This window comes from Schistocerca americana, chromosome 2 (assembly GCF_021461395.2).
Source record: "Schistocerca americana isolate TAMUIC-IGC-003095 chromosome 2, iqSchAmer2.1, whole genome shotgun sequence".
Lineage (NCBI taxonomy): Eukaryota > Metazoa > Arthropoda > Insecta > Orthoptera > Acrididae > Schistocerca > Schistocerca americana.
The window spans coordinates 575,058,945-575,074,509 of NC_060120.1; the positions used below are offsets into that span (position 1 = coordinate 575,058,945).

The 15,565-nt window shown below is 50.2% G+C and overlaps 1 protein-coding gene across 1 annotated transcript in view; it reads right to left on the reverse strand.

Annotated features, from left to right (window-relative positions):
• LOC124594194 (proto-oncogene tyrosine-protein kinase receptor Ret-like) overlaps nucleotides 1-15,565 on the reverse strand; it is a 132,725-nt gene that overhangs the window by 89,480 nt on the left and 27,680 nt on the right. Inside the window, exons 3-4 of the mRNA XM_047132552.1 lie at nucleotides 8,633-8,826; nucleotides 574-789 (exon numbers count right to left, since the gene is read on the reverse strand). Of these exons, the coding sequence (XP_046988508.1) occupies nucleotides 574-789; nucleotides 8,633-8,795 (379 nt within the window). The 5' untranslated portion in view covers nucleotides 8,796-8,826. The remainder of the gene's footprint in view (nucleotides 1-573; nucleotides 790-8,632; nucleotides 8,827-15,565) is intronic.

Genomic DNA, 15,565 nt, shown 5'->3' on the forward strand with positions numbered 1-15,565 from the left:
GTGAAGATGTGCCCTCGCTACAAGATTTAATGTACCAGCTATTAAATGTTAAATGTTTGGAGTATAAAATGATCTACAAAAATTAATAACTCGCTAACTCCTTAAGCGATTTACAGTAACTTAGTATCAATAGATAGGGCTGGGTCGGCAATATCGACCTGTTCTAATGGATTTTGTGTAACCATTTCGTATTTCAAACCACAGGCCGGAATGTATATTCCGCGCATGTAAAAGTGAATTTTCTGGCAAATAAAAATGGAAAAGTGTAAGTGACGGCAGAATTAGTAAATAGAAGTAATTAGAGATTATGGCAGTGATCGAGATTAATTGTTTATATTTATTAATGGTTAATGACTCAAAATAGCGTCTATACGAGCAAAAGTACTATTCTTGATAAACCAATTAAGCTACACAAAAACCAAGAGCAGAATTGATAAGCTTATGAAATTTACGTCCAAATTCATATGTAATATGTCTATATAACGTTAAATTTACACTTTAAACATGTTCTAGAAGGTCGGAAATACTAGAGTGCGATGAGAGTGCACAGTGGCTGCAGCGCAGGCGGCCTACCTGAGGACGGCGCCGCCGTGGTGGTGAGCGCGCCCTGGCCCTGCCCCTGGCGCTGGCCGGCGCTGCGCTCCGCCTCCGCCGCCCCCGAAGTCCCCGGCTCGTAGCGGCCGGCCCTGGTGTGGCACCAGCAAGCGGCGCGGTTGCACACGCCGACGCCCACGCAGCTGTACAGACCGCGCCTCCCCTCGCCGAGCTTGCCCGTGCCGAACGTCAGGTCTGTCGACACACGTGCCGTCGCGTACCTCAGTTTACGGAGTTCTTTTTCCCCCTCCGTGCTACGATGTGATCACTTGAGTGACAGTATATAGCACTTGTTAAGAGAAGGGGAGGAGCAAGAGTATGACATCACCATTTCACTCGCTTATATGGAGTTACAGACCGCGCTGAACACCTCCATCGAGGTCCTAATAATGCCTTGAACAATAAAGTTACCGATTTTGCTGCTATGTGGACGAGTGCCCCAAAGACGTGACACTGCAATTAGATGCCTGTTTTCACCGTATCATTGTGTCTAAAACCGACACAGATATGCACCCAGGAGACAACATGCAAGATGAAAGTAAATGGAAACATATCAAAGAAGTTCAAGGTGAGTACTGGAGTGCGACAAGGAGACTGCCTCCCCCCTCTCCTGTTTAACCTCGTACTGGAGAGAGTCCTGAGAAAAGTAGCAAGCGCCGGCCGGAGTAGCCGAGCGGTTCTAGGCGCTACAGTCTGGAACAGCGCGACCACTACGGTCGCAGGTTCGAATCCTGCCTCGGGCATGGATGTGTGTGATGTCCTTAGGTTAGTTAGGTTTAAGTAGTTCTAAGTTCTAGGGGACTGATGACGTTAGAAGTTAAGTCCCATAGTGGTCAGAGCCATTTGAACCAAAGTAGCAAGCCTAGAGACAGGAATACAGCTGGGAAGAAGGATCAACACTCTGGCCTATGCCGATGATGTAATTTTAATAGCAGAGACAGAATAAGACCTGGTTCAGATGACAAGAACATTAATGGAAGAGGCAACGAGAGCAGGCCTGAAGGTGAATATGCGTAAGACAAAATACCTCGTAGTTACCAGAGCAAATGATGTCAGGCGCCTGAAGGTGAAGGACAAAGACCTTGAAAGGGTAAAAGATTTTTAATATCTTGGGGCTATACTCAATGAAAGGAACGAGATAGACCAGGAAATTACTGCACGAATACAGGCAGGAAACAGGTCAAGGTTTGCTCTGGGAAAGCTGTTGAAGTCCCGGCTTCTATCGAGATTCTCAAAGATCAAAATCTACTAGACAATAATACAACCTGTAGTCTTATATGGAACAGAGACCTGGACCATCACCCAAAGATGGAAATAAAACTCCTGACATTTGAGAATGCCGTTCTCAGACAGATTTTTGGGCCAGTGACGGAAAGAGATGAATGGAGGAAAAGAAAGAACTGTGAATTGCAGGAGCTATACAAGTCGATGGACACCCTGGCAGTTATCAAAGAAATAATACTGAAGTAGTATGGACACGTAATGCGTCGAGAAGGCCAGATCATCAGGCAGGTAGTGGAGGAAGATATTAGAGGCAAAAGACCACAGGGAAGACGACGACTCCGATGGATTGGTCAGATCAGAGAGGATATGAGTACGCTGGGGCTGTCTGAAGAAGAATACATGGACCGAGGGCGCTGGAGGAGGCTGATTGGTGAGGCCAAAGACCGACTTCGGTTTGTGTGGCCAACGCAGTAAGTAAGTAAGTAGTATTGTTGCCTTCAGCTGTTACACACGCATTTTCCACATTTTGCAAAAGAACGACAGCTAGCTCTTAATCACAAGACTGAAGGTACCAACTCTAGCTACTTCACGGCATTTGAATTGGTAACAGGTTGGCGTCATCTTTTGCAGCTTCTTTCAGGAGCTAGCGTATTTGTAAACTTGAACCACTTCGCCTGGCTCAACAGAGATGATATTTCGTTGAAACTATGTGTTCAATCTCATTACGTTTCCCCTACTATTAAAAATCATTTCCCCTGTGCTGAATAATTTAACATAAATAACTACATTTAAAAACGTACAGAGTTAAACTTGAAAGTTTGTGCTGCCTTTACATAAACGCCACTTTTTTTTAAAAAAAATACTGATACAAGAAGCGTTGCACTGAGTACCTTCTTTAAACTATGTTATGTTATGTGGATTTGTCTGTAGGCAGGATGGTTCAAATGGTTCAAATGGCTCTGAGCACTATGGGACTCAACTGCTGTGGTCATCAGTCCCCTAGAACTTAGAACTACTTAAACCTAACTAACCTAAGGACATCACACACATCCATGCCCGAAGCAGGATTCGAACCTGCGACCGTAGCAGCAGCGCGGCTCCGGACTGGAGCGCCTAGAACCGCACAGCCACCGCGGCCGGCTAGGCAGGATGGGTTTGCTGACACATTTTGTAAGTGAATGTATTTCTTCTGCTTACATTCACTGCTTTCGAGATGATATCATTTAACTGTGCTTTTTGAACTGACTGCTTTGCCAAGCAGCCCCCAATCGCAGTGCTCAATGACGCTTCATTGTGTTAAGTAATCCCCTCTCTAACGATTGATCATTTGATCTTCCCATGATCCGTGCGAAAGCTGTTAAATTTGAATTGCAAGTCTATTTACACGTGAGATTAACTTCAAAGTGCTTTTCTGTTCCGCAGATTTCATTTTGTTGTCGCGTTAGTGGTGTCAACGGGTCTATGTAGGTCGTATACAATGTACTGCGTGTGTTAGTTAAAGAGAAAAAAGGCCTATTTTGCTATAGTTGCAGTACTTCATTTGTGTACCTCTCGGCGTTCACAATATTCTTCTGATCACTATCACCAACAAGTATTTCTCCACTTGCCCACCAGGCTGGACGCCTCCCCATACCAGATCGGTTCACCACTAAAACTGTCTCTTTCTATGGTATTACTGATGCTGCATTGACAGTCACCTACCCTAAAGGGAAACAAAGGGCAAAATTCATCTGTTAACTGACGGATAATTCGCATAAATCCATTAATTTAAAATATAAGAACTGCTTCACAGCAAAAGAGTTCGTCTCTGTTGTTATTGGCGGAAAATATAATACCTCACGTCTGGAATTCAGACCAACGACTGTGAGTGCAAAACTCTGCTTGTTCATATACTGAGACGCCCAATACAACAACCGTAGCTCTGTGAACATAGTTGGATCTCAGCCAAATATCGTTCTAGTTACGTAGTGGCTACTCCTCATGATGTACTGAGTTACGAAGAAGACATTGGTTGAAGTGACACTTCGTGCCATATACGAGGGCAGTTCAATAAGTAATGCAACACATTTTTTTCTGAAACAGGGGTTGTTTTATTCAGCATTGAAATACACCAGGTTATTCCCCAATCTTTTAGCTACACAACACTATTTTTCAACGGAATCTCCATTCAATTCTACGGCCTTACGCCACCTTGAAATGAGGGCCTGTATGCCTGCACGGTACCATTCCACTGGTCGATGTCGGAGCCAACGTCGTACTGCATCAATAACTTCTTCATCATCCGCGTAGTGCCTCCCACGGATTACGTCCTTCATTGGGCCAAACATATGGAAATCCGACGGTGCGAGATCGGGGCTGTAGGGTGCATGAGGAAGAACAGTCCACTGAAGTTTTGTGAGCTCCTCTCGGGTGCGAAGACTTGTGTGAGGTCTTGCGTTGTCATGAAGAAGGAGAAGTTCGTTCAGATTTTTGTGCCTACGAACACGCTTAAGTCGTTTCTTCAATTTCTGAAGAGTAGCACAATACACTTCAGAGTTGATCGTTTGACCATGGGTAAGGACATCGAACAGAATAACCCCTTCAGCGTCCCAGAAGACTGTAACCATGACTTTACCGGCTGAGGGTATGGCTTTAAACTTTTTCTTGGTAGGGGAGTGGGTGTGGCGCCACTCCATTGATTGCCGTTTTGTTTCAGGTTCGAAGTGATGAACCCATGTTTCATCACCTATAACAAACTTTGACAAGAAATTGTCACCCTCAGCCACATGACGAGCAAGCAATTCCGCACAGATGGTTCTCCTTTGCTCTTTATGGTGTTCGGTTAGATAACGAGGGACCCAGCGGGAACAAACCTTTGAATATCCCAACTGGTGAACAATTGTCACAGCACTACCAACAGAGATGTCAAGTTGAGCACTGAGTTGTTTGATGGTGATCCGTCGATCATCTCGAACGATTGTGTTCGCACGCCCCGCCATTGCAGGATTCACAGCTGTGCACGGCCGGCCCGCACGCGGGAGATCAGACAGTCTTGCTTGACCTTGCGGCGATGATGACACACGCTTTGCCCAACGACTCACCGTGCTTTTGTCCACTGCCAGATCACCGTAGACATTCTGCAAGCGCCTATGAACATCTTAGATGCTCTGGTTTTCCGCCAAAAGAAACTCGATCACTGCCCGTTGTTTGCAACGCACATCCGTTACAGACGCCATTTTAACAGCTCCGTACAGCGCTGCCACTTGCCGGAAGTCAATGAAACTATACGAGACGAAGCGGGAATGTTTGAAAATATTTCACAAGAAATTTTCGGTTTTTTCAACCAAAATTGGCCGAGAAAAAAAATGTGTTGCATTACTTATTGAACTGCCCTCGTATATCGTTGCTGAGAGTACTATCTGTGTGCGAGAATTTCAGACCCATATGGACTCTTTGTGACAATAAGTAGTGACCTACAGCCAAGAGACAACCGTCAGCTGACAGCAAAATTACGTGATGACCGTGAGGCAAAACTAGACTACTTACAGCAACCACAGAGGCATATCAGCAGTCATTCGCCCCGCGCTCTACACCACAATGGGACAGGAAAAAAACCTCTAATATATCGGATCATGCTAAACACCCTCTACCATGCACTTCACATGCACTTCCGAGTGATTTGCAGTGTGTGTAGATTGATCAGTGCTTTCAGTTATTATGACCGAACGCGGTGGCGCAATGACACTGGATCTTCCTTCGGGTGGACGACGGTTCAAATCACCGTCCGATCATCCAGACCGAAGTATTCCGTGATTTCCATAAATCGCTTAAAGGAAATTCCCGTTGGTTATTTTGAAAGGGCAACACCGATGTCCGCCCCCATCCTTCCAGAATCCGAGCTTGCGCTCCGTCTCTAATGACCTAATTGTCGATGGGACGCTAAACTCTCATCCTCCTTCCTTCCGTTATCATGGTATCATTTGCCTGTTCGATGCAAAGAACACATCTTTCATACACTAGCAGCATAAGTCCGATTCGTGAGGAAACCTTGACGGTAATTAATAGTGATTATTCATCTCTTCTTTCATCATTTCTTCTTTTTCTATTACTTTGGCCAAAATTTGGCCTGCTGTTATTATTATTCACTTTGTTTTGTGTAAATCTCGGTAATAGTCAAGGAAAAGAATTTTAAGCATACTTTATCGATACTTTCCACCTGTAGCAAGTCAAGAGCTCTCAAGAACAACATTTTTGTGGATTCGGGGGTGAGGCTAGGCTTATCGGGGAGAGAGTGAACAACGCGTTGGTGGAAAGGGAAGCAGCAGGTGAAAGTGTGTGTTGCTGTTTAAGACAATAAAGACCAGTCAAACCTTTTTTATGTGAATAGCAGAGACAGAGTGATTCAGAAATAAGAAAACGATGTTTCAAACGATCGTATGTGTCGATCATATTCTGAATGTTTAGCCCACTTTAAATGTCTACCGTAAGCTGTCAATGTACTTATGGAGATGAAATGTATTGGATCATGTATTACATTATATTACTCACAGTTTAGGCCTGTGGCCATTTTCAATTGCAATTGAGTCGGTGAAGGCTATGCGTTGGATTTAAAAACAGTTTAGTGCTATGCTGGAACAGAGACTTGTTCACACACACACACACACACACACACACACACACACACACGTACACACACAAGCGCGCGCGCGATAATCTGCAAATATAGACTTGCACATCACGTACTGCATACGTCCACTGTCTCGTCTGATGACCAACTACTGTGCCTCACCTATTTTTGTCTCCCTCGACCTAGAGAAAGCCTGCGACCGTCTATGGCATTCAGGTCTCCTTTTCAGACTCTAGGCTCTAGACTCTAGGCTTATTTCCATTTGGTTATGTCCGTCTCATTTTCGTCCTTCCTCTCTAAACACCCATCCTTTATTAGCATTAACAAAACCAATTCCTTTACCTTCCGTCTCACTGCAGGACCCAAGGTTCCGTCCTCTCCTTTATCTGCTCTACACTGCAGATAAGCCCAAACCACATAAACCAGTCTATCTCCTTCAGTGTGCTGATGACACTGCTTTCCTCACTCTCTACCCTACGCTCGAGAAGTTCCAATGATTCCTCCATGACTTCTACCTGACAATTTACGATCGTCCCATCCAGTTAACTAATGAACTAGAATATCTTGGACTAACCATTGCCGGCAACTGACGTGGACACCTCACCTATTAACAACGCAACAGAAATCCCACAATAGACTAAAATTAATAACTGGCCTAACTTGGGGATTACAACCCTCTACAGGCCTCCACACATTCACACCCCTTGCTATGCAAATGTTTCTTGGATATCCGTCCCACCCAAGTTCTATATGTCCCTCCAGAGCATGAAACGAAGTGCACTTAGCCTCGCTTCCCGCATCCGTTTACCTTCCTCCAAAAGGATCATTTACCAACGCATCAATATCGCTCCTCTCCTCACACACATTGAACACCTCTGAACGACCTACACGATGCGCAAACTCGACTCCAATAATCGTATAGTTTCCCCTCGATCTTCCAGTCGTCATGCGCTGCTGCGCTTCTACTGACACACCCCACCAGCCCCACGCCTACATACTCTCCGCGTACTCTCCCAGAGAAATGTCAATCAACTCCCTCTCCCAGACAATGAGATCTGCCCCGATACATGTCCCTCCCACCAACTCTAACTCTTCTCTACCTATCCCACCCCACATCAGGGCTACTTTTCCGCCCTGTGCATCCCTACCTCTTTTCTCTTAATGTCACTACCCTACCCACACACCACACTCTTCCTCACCCTCTTCTTTCTTACCTTTGCCTTCTCACTATCACCCCCCTCCCCACCAACATCTAATTTCATCTCCATAGTTTCTTACCTAACAGATCCCTATCTTTTCTATAGACATCCCTCAACCACTATAGAACGTATTCTCTCATCCCGAAATCCTTCTCTCCCACTGGAGGTCCTTCAGATTTTAAGTGAAATGCAGGTTTTTTTAAAAGAATTGAACCTTCCTGCTGTGTTGTTTTAAAATGTACTGTATACTGTATTTTCGACGTTTTAGCTGTTCATCCTTTGATTTTTTAATTTAAAAAATAAAACATTTCCACGTTTTTACATCTTGTTTGTTGTTTTTAAACCATGTGTAACGTTTCTCCTCAAATAACATTTCTTATCGTCTCTGTTAGTTTCAAAAGTGCTCGCAACTGAAGAGGGAATATTGTACTGTTAGCAGCCCATCCCCAGTCCATATAGAGCGAGGGGGACGAAATAACAATACAGGAACGAAAAGTACTGCATGCAGTAACGCCGTCTGTAAAACATCAAACAACAGATTTGCTGCTGTTTGTCTGCATATACAGTATTCACTAATTATGTGTTACAGATTGGCAACAAAGATGCAAAACGACACACACCAGAGACTTTCAATTTGTGAGCGAGGTGGCGCAAAATCGACAAGTAAGTGGCTTTGCGCTACTGTCAGATTGTTAACAAATTACATAAAAGTTTTCTGAGTATCGTACCGCCTCATAATGTAAAAACCTATAGTGGAGGAATCAACCTTTCGGCCAGGGTTGCAGTGGCATTCTTCTGGGTCTACTGGTTGGCTCAGAAAACTTTTACGCCAGCGGACTTTGGCTTCGGAAGCCTACACAGTTATAGTTTATTAATGAGCTGGCAGCCCCACCTGTAAGCTGGGACAAGAAGTCAGTAATAGCGGAGCGAATACATCTAGACGAAAAAAGGCACCCCATTTGTAGACAGCCGTCAGGGCCATCAGTAAGTGAACGTTTTAGGTACTCACTGACACAATCCTGGGGACACAGGGCAGAGATCTGCTCCAGTGGGTCGCAGAAGCCGTCCGGGCAGTGGTGGACGTCCGGCGTGCAGGTGGCGTAGTGTGCGATCAGGTCCGTCGAGAAGTTGGCCTCCGCGCCACGCCACGCACAGCCGCCCAACGGCGCCATTTCGGGACGCGCCGTCGAGTTCCTGCCCTCGCTGCAACACAAAGTAGTCAAGTAAGTAAAGTCTGCGGGGAGGCCATTAATGGCTGGGAGACCCGAAAGGACAGGTGCAGCTGCCGAATTCGAAAGGTTCCTTCCCGCCCGCAGGTACCTTTCTTTCGTGAATTATGAGGGGCATTCAATTAGTAATGCAAAACTTTTTTCTCGGTAAACTTCGGCTGAAACAAAAAAAAAAAGACATTTGTTGTGAGACATCGTAGAATACATCTAGAGGGTTGGATCCCCTCCTTCGAAAGCGTCAGATTGCAAAGCCTGGGCTACTCTCAGGGTGGAATCTCCGTCTTCGAAGATTGTGTGTGTCTGTCTGTCTGCCCGCTGCTGTCGCTGTTCGTTCGTTCGTTCGTTCGTTCGTCCGTCCGTCCGTCCGCCTGCTGGCTGTCCATCGCCGTCGTCGTAACCGCTGCCGCCGCCGCCGCCGCCGCCGCCGCCGCCGCCTGCTGTTCGTCCGCCTGTTCGCCGCCGACGCCGACGCCGACGCCGACGCCGCCTGCTGTTCGCCGCTGCCCATCGCCGACGCCGACGCCGACGCCGCCTGCTACACGTCCGTCTGTCCGTCGCCGTTCGTCTGCAATGAGTACTCCCACCTCCACCGTCATCTACACCTCCCCCTCCCCCTCTCCCACAGTCACTTCCTGGAGTGCCGCCTCTGGCCTCCCTCCTTCCACCTCCCCTTCCCTTCCTCCACTTACCCACCCCCCTATCTCCTCCCCTGCTGTATACCCACACCTCTACACCCTTCCTCCAGCCTCCACACCCTCAACAGCTCCCACTACTACCCCCGCCCTCACGTACGCCTCTGTTGCCGCCTCTGCTGCCGCCCCTCAGGTGGTTGGCTTCCCCTCTCTCACCGACCCCGTCGCTTCGTCTTCTGCATCTCCCGCACGCATCACGTTGCGCCGAGCCACCATCGCCACCACTGAACCAGCTGCTTCTCCCGGTGCCTCCACTACGCCACAGGGATCTGCCACCCGCCACCTCCCTCTCCTCCCCGTCCCTCTCCCCTCCTCCCAGCCTCCAGTCTCCAAAAAACCCCAAAAGCGCGTCCTTACCGACTCTGCTCCCGCCACTTCCCACAAAAAATCAACGCCACCTCCCCCTCCCCCTCCCCCTGCCGTCACCATGGACACCACCCCTCCTCCTGCCACCCCTACCTTGGCCCCCACCCTCCACACCTTTGTCCTGTCCACTCCCGATCCTAAGTTCCTCGACGCTCGTACCCTCACCAAGGAAATACGAAAGTACTTACCTGGTGCTCCCATCTCCCAACTCATTCCCCGCAGGGACTCAGTCCTTATCAAGTCCCCATCCCCATCATTTCACACAGACCTCCTGCGAAAACTCCCACGAGTTATGTTTGGCCCCCACGCCTCTCTGACACCCTTCCTTTCCGCTTCCACTCCTCGTCAGCCCCAGCCTCCCCGTCGCCCCCCCACCTACACCGCTGTGATCACCAAGCTCAGCCCGGTGATCACAGAGGATGAAGTGTTGGTAGAATTGAACTCCCACCCGGACTTGGACATCCGCTCTGCTCGCCGTATCCACAATGCCTCTGGTCCCACCTACCTCATGCGGGTATTCTCAGAGTCCGCCCCGTCCATAGACCATCTCCTCACCCAGGGTGCCCTGATATACCACCGTCGCCACCCTGTTGAATCCTCCAAATCCCCTCCCCAATCCTACCGTTGCCAACGGTGCCTGATGTACAATGACCACCTGACTCCCAACTGCAAAAACCCCCCCACCTGTCCCCATTGCAAGGCCTCCCACTTTCTCAAGAACTGCCCCAACCTCGCTGCTCCTCCTTCCTGTAATACCTGCAATGGCCCCCATCCCACATACTCCTACAAGTGTAAAGCTAAACCCCCTCCAGCCACCCCTGAACTTACAGTCCCAGTTCGTCCCGTCGATCCTCCTGTCCATCCTAACAATTCCCTCCGTCCACCCCCCACGGCCGAGGACATCATCCGGTTCATTACCGTTGTACTCCAAAACATTCACCCTTTTCAGCGCCCGCACACCTTCCAACAAATATCCCTTGCTGCTCGCTCTGTGTTCCACCTGAACACCTTCGCCACTTACTCCCACAACCAAGCCCACTTCACCTTCACCCGCCTCGACACCCTAGTTTAAGTCTCTTCCCTTCCCTCTCTTCCCCCCCTCCTTCCCGTCATGGCGCGGCACGAGTCTCGCATCCTCTTCCAGAACATTCGCTCCTTCCGCTCCAACAAATACCTCCTCATGCACACCCTCTCCCACCACCAGGTCGACGCCTTCCTCCTGAATGAAACCTTTCTCCAGCCCCACCATTCTGTCCGCTCCTCCCCCTATATCCTCCACCGCACTGATGCTCCTGGTCCTCGTGCGCAGGGTGGAGTCGCGATTGGCCACCTTAAGCATATCCCCGTCCGGCCACAACCTCTCCTCAATGACCCCACTGAACACCTTATCCTTAGCGTCTTCTTCCCCTCCCTCACCATTACCTGTGCCACCATCTATGTCCGCTCCACTGCTCCTCTTCCTTATGACTTCATCTCACACATTGATCACACCTTCTCCACCTATGTGATTGCCGCCGACCTCAACGTCCATAGCCGCACTCCTGCTGCCCTTCGGCGGTGGCATCAGTTCCTCTCCACAATCCAGGGTGACCTTGTTCCCATTCCCCAGCACACCCGACCCGAAAGTAACACCACCCCCGATGTTGTCATTGCCTCCGCCAACCTCCTTGGGCGTATCACTGTCGCCGTCCTTGACCCCACAGGTAGCGATCACCTCCCTGTCCTTCTCACCATAACGTCTGCAAACCGCCCCCCTCCAGCTCCGCAACCTGCACCCCCTCCCAAGGTCGTCCATGACTATCGCCGTGCCAACTGGGCTGCCTACCGGGACTCCATCTCCACCCAGGTCGAAAGCCACCCTCTTACCTATCGCCATCCTGACGACATCATCCGCGCCTCGTCCTTCCTTCAGACGGTAATTACTGACGCCGTGGAGGCCCATGTTCCTACTAAAACCATCCACCCACACCGTCCCACTCTCCCTCCGCGGGCTGTCCTCCTCCTCCGTGAATCCCGCCGCCTCTATCGCTCCTTCCTCCGCACTCGTGACAGGGATACACTCCAACGCCACCGGCAAATACAGCGACACGTACGGAACCTTATTACAGCAACGAAACGCCGGGACTGGCGCCAGACCTGCACACGACTCAATGCCACCCTCCCTATCAACTCCTCCAAGTACTGGTCTGCCTTCCATCGTCTTACTGGTTCCCTTTCCGCTCCCCACTACCCCCTTCTCCATAACGATCGCCCCCTTCCAGACAACCTCAGTAAGGCCAACCACTTCGCTTCCCACCTTTCCGAGGTCTTCTCCATCCCCGATGATCCCCACTTTGATTATTCTCTTTTCCCCACCGTCATGGAACGTGCTGATACCTCAGTCGCTCCACTTGCTCCTAGTCTCCAGTACTTGGGGCAGTTGCCCCCCTCGGACGTCAACACTCCCATCACAGCACAAGACATTAAACTTCTCCTCCAGTCCAAACGCAACACGGCCCCTGGTCACGACTGTGTCACCTACCGTCACCTTCGAGAAAGCCCCTATTCCTTCCTAACTGTCCTCGCCCATCTCTATAATGTCATCCTCTCTACTGGCTTCTACCCTGACCTGTGGAAGACCTCCCGCGTCCTCCTCTTCCTCAAACGCAACAAACCCCCTTCTGCCGCCTCTTCCTATCGTCCCATCTGCCTCACCTCCGTCTTCAGTAAGGTCCTTGAATCCATCCTCTCCCACCGTATCCATCGGCACCTTGCTCAACACCACCTCCTCCCCCTTACCCAGTGTGGCTTCCGACCCTCCTTCTCTGCTGATGACCAACTCCTCAACCTTGTTCACCTTCTGTCCCTCCAGCTCAACTCCCGTCGCTCCGCCATTTTTGTTTCCCTTGACCTCCAAAATGCCTATGACCGTGTATGGCATCCCGGTCTCCTCTTTAAACTCCAAACCTACGCCCTGCCTATCAATTTTGTCCGTCTGGTCGCTTCCTTTCTCTCGCACCGTCCTTCCTATGTCGCCCTCCACAACACCAACTCCCGTATCTTTTATCCCACGGCTGGCGTCCCCCAGGGTTCTGTCCTCTCCCCTCTCCTTTATCTCTTGTATACAGCTGATATGCCCAAGCCACCCCCACCAGTTCACCTTCTCCAATATGCTGATGACACCGCCTTCCTGGCTCTCTATCCTACCCTTCAAAGGTCTCAACGTACCCTCCAAACCCACCTTAACCAGTTCACCACTTGGTGTAACCAGTGGCTCCTCCGTCTCAACCCCTCCAAAACCCAGGCAATCATCATAGGCCGTACCACTCGCTCCTTTCGCCTCCAAGATTTCTACCTCACCCTTTATGGTCGTCCTATCCAACTCACCCCCACCCTGAAATACCTTGGCCTCACCCTTGACCGACACCTCACCTGGACCCCTCATCTCCTGACCATCCAGCAGAAAGCCCATTCCCGCCTCCGCCTGCTGAAACTCCTGTCCGGCCGGACATGGGGATTGCATCCTTCTACCATCCTCCACACCTACAAATCCCTCATCCGTCCTATCCTCTGTTATGCCAGCGTCGCCTGGATCTCCGCCCCCACCCGCTTTTACAAGGCTCTCCAAATCCTTGAACGCCATGCGCTCCGCCTTGCCTTCCGTATCCGCCTTCCTTCCCCCACACGGCTCCTGTATGAACTGATCCCCTTCCCCCACCTCCTCTTGTTCCTCCAACATCTCCGCATCCTTTACATTGTTCGCAGGGTTGATCCCCCCCACCCTCTGGTTTCCTCCTTCCTCTCCACCCCCCGCCCGTTGCCGCGCCTCTATCGCTGTATCCCTCCCTCTCTCCACCTCCACACCCTCCATCTCCTTCATCAGGGCAATTTCCAACGCCTCCCCCTCCCGGATGACGAACTTCGCCGTGACATATACCCTTCCTTCCAACTATAACCCGGCCTTGTTCCCCCCCCCCCCTCCCCAGGGCCCCCTTCTCCTCTTTCCTCCTTCTCCCAGAGCGGATTTTCCTCCATCCCCCCCTCCCCTGAGACCCTGCACCCCATACTTGCCTCTCTCCTTCCCACATCCCTCCCTACCTGGCCCTCTTCCGAGCGCCCCCCATTTCCCCTCCCCCATCTCTTCCCCTCCCTCCCTTCTTCAGGTCTCCCTCATCTCCTTGAACCTGGCAGATCCTCTGTATTGATCAACATCAGTGTGCCACGTCAGTGTTGTGTTTCGTGCTTTTCTCGTGTGCGTCAAGAGGTGTGATTTTAATTGTGTGCTGCCTTGAGGTTCGCCGTCAGTGCTACGCTGTGTGCTATGCCAGCCGTCAACACCTTTATGCTCCAGTCATACTGTGCCTTGTGTTTCTTTTAATCGTCGCAGTGTGTGGCTTTTTGTGTGTGCTACTTTTAAACAGTTTTTTATCTCCATTTTACAGTCACCCCGTTTTTTTGTATATTGCCTTCCATGATGTTCTCCCTTTTTATATCTATGTTCGCCTTCTTCTCTCCTTTGCTGTTTTTAAATGTCTTCTATTGTTTTGTTCTATGTCTTTCGGCTGAAGAGCAGCGCATCTGCTGCTGCCAGCCCGCCCCGATAGGGGAATTGAAATACAATAAAGAAAAAAAAAAAAAAAAAAAATCGTAGAATATTCCCGCTTCAGTCCCTATCCCTATCTTATATATAAAATTCTCCTGTCACAGTGTCAGTTGACCGGTTCACCGCTTGGTGCAACCAGTGGTTGCTCAAGGTCAATCCTTCCAAGACCCAGGCGATCATTGTAGGCAAAACTACACCTTCCCTCCGTCTCCCTGACTTCTATGCCATCATCCATGGCCGTCCTATCGCCCTCACCCTCACCCTTGAGTACCTTGGCGTTACCCTTGACCGTCGCATCTCCTGGACCCCCCATCTCCGGACAATCCAAGCCAAGACACGCTCCCGACTCCGTCTCCTCAAGCTCCTTTCTGGCCGCACATGGGGTCTGGACCCCTCCACAATCCTCCACACCTATAAATCCCTCATCTGCCCTATCCGCTGTTATTCCCACCCTGCCTGGATCTCCGCCCCTCCTACCTTTTACAAATCCCTTCAAGTCTTCGAACGCCATGCTCTCCACCTCGCCTATCGCATCTGTCTCCCCTCCCCCATGCAGAACCTGTACGACCTTATTCCGTTCCCACACCTCCTCCTTTTCCTCGAACGGATACGGATCCTCTACACCTCCCATGAACTAGATCCCCCTCACCTGCTTGTCGTTCCCATCCTCTCCCACCGCCGTCTGCTGCCGCACCTGTATTCCCACGTCCCACCTGCTCTCCATCTCTCCACGCTCCTTACCCTCTACCAAGGTGGCTTCCACCAGCTCCCCCTGCCTTATGATGCCCTCATCCCCTCTATCTACCCTCCTATGAGCTTTGATCCTCCTCTTCCACTTCCTGTGTTTTTTCCTCAGAGCACCCCCCTCCCTTCTCTCCCTCCTCCCTCCCGCCCCCTCCTCCCCCCGGGCTTCCCCTACCCCCCATACCTTCTTTCCTCCCCCCATCTCCTCTGCCCCTGGCATCTAAACTCTCCCTTCTCCCTCACCTTCTTCTTCTCTTTCGGCAGGTCCCCGGTCTCGCACACGCCTCGTGAACATTAGCGCGCCAGCGATCGTCGCCATCAGTTTTGTG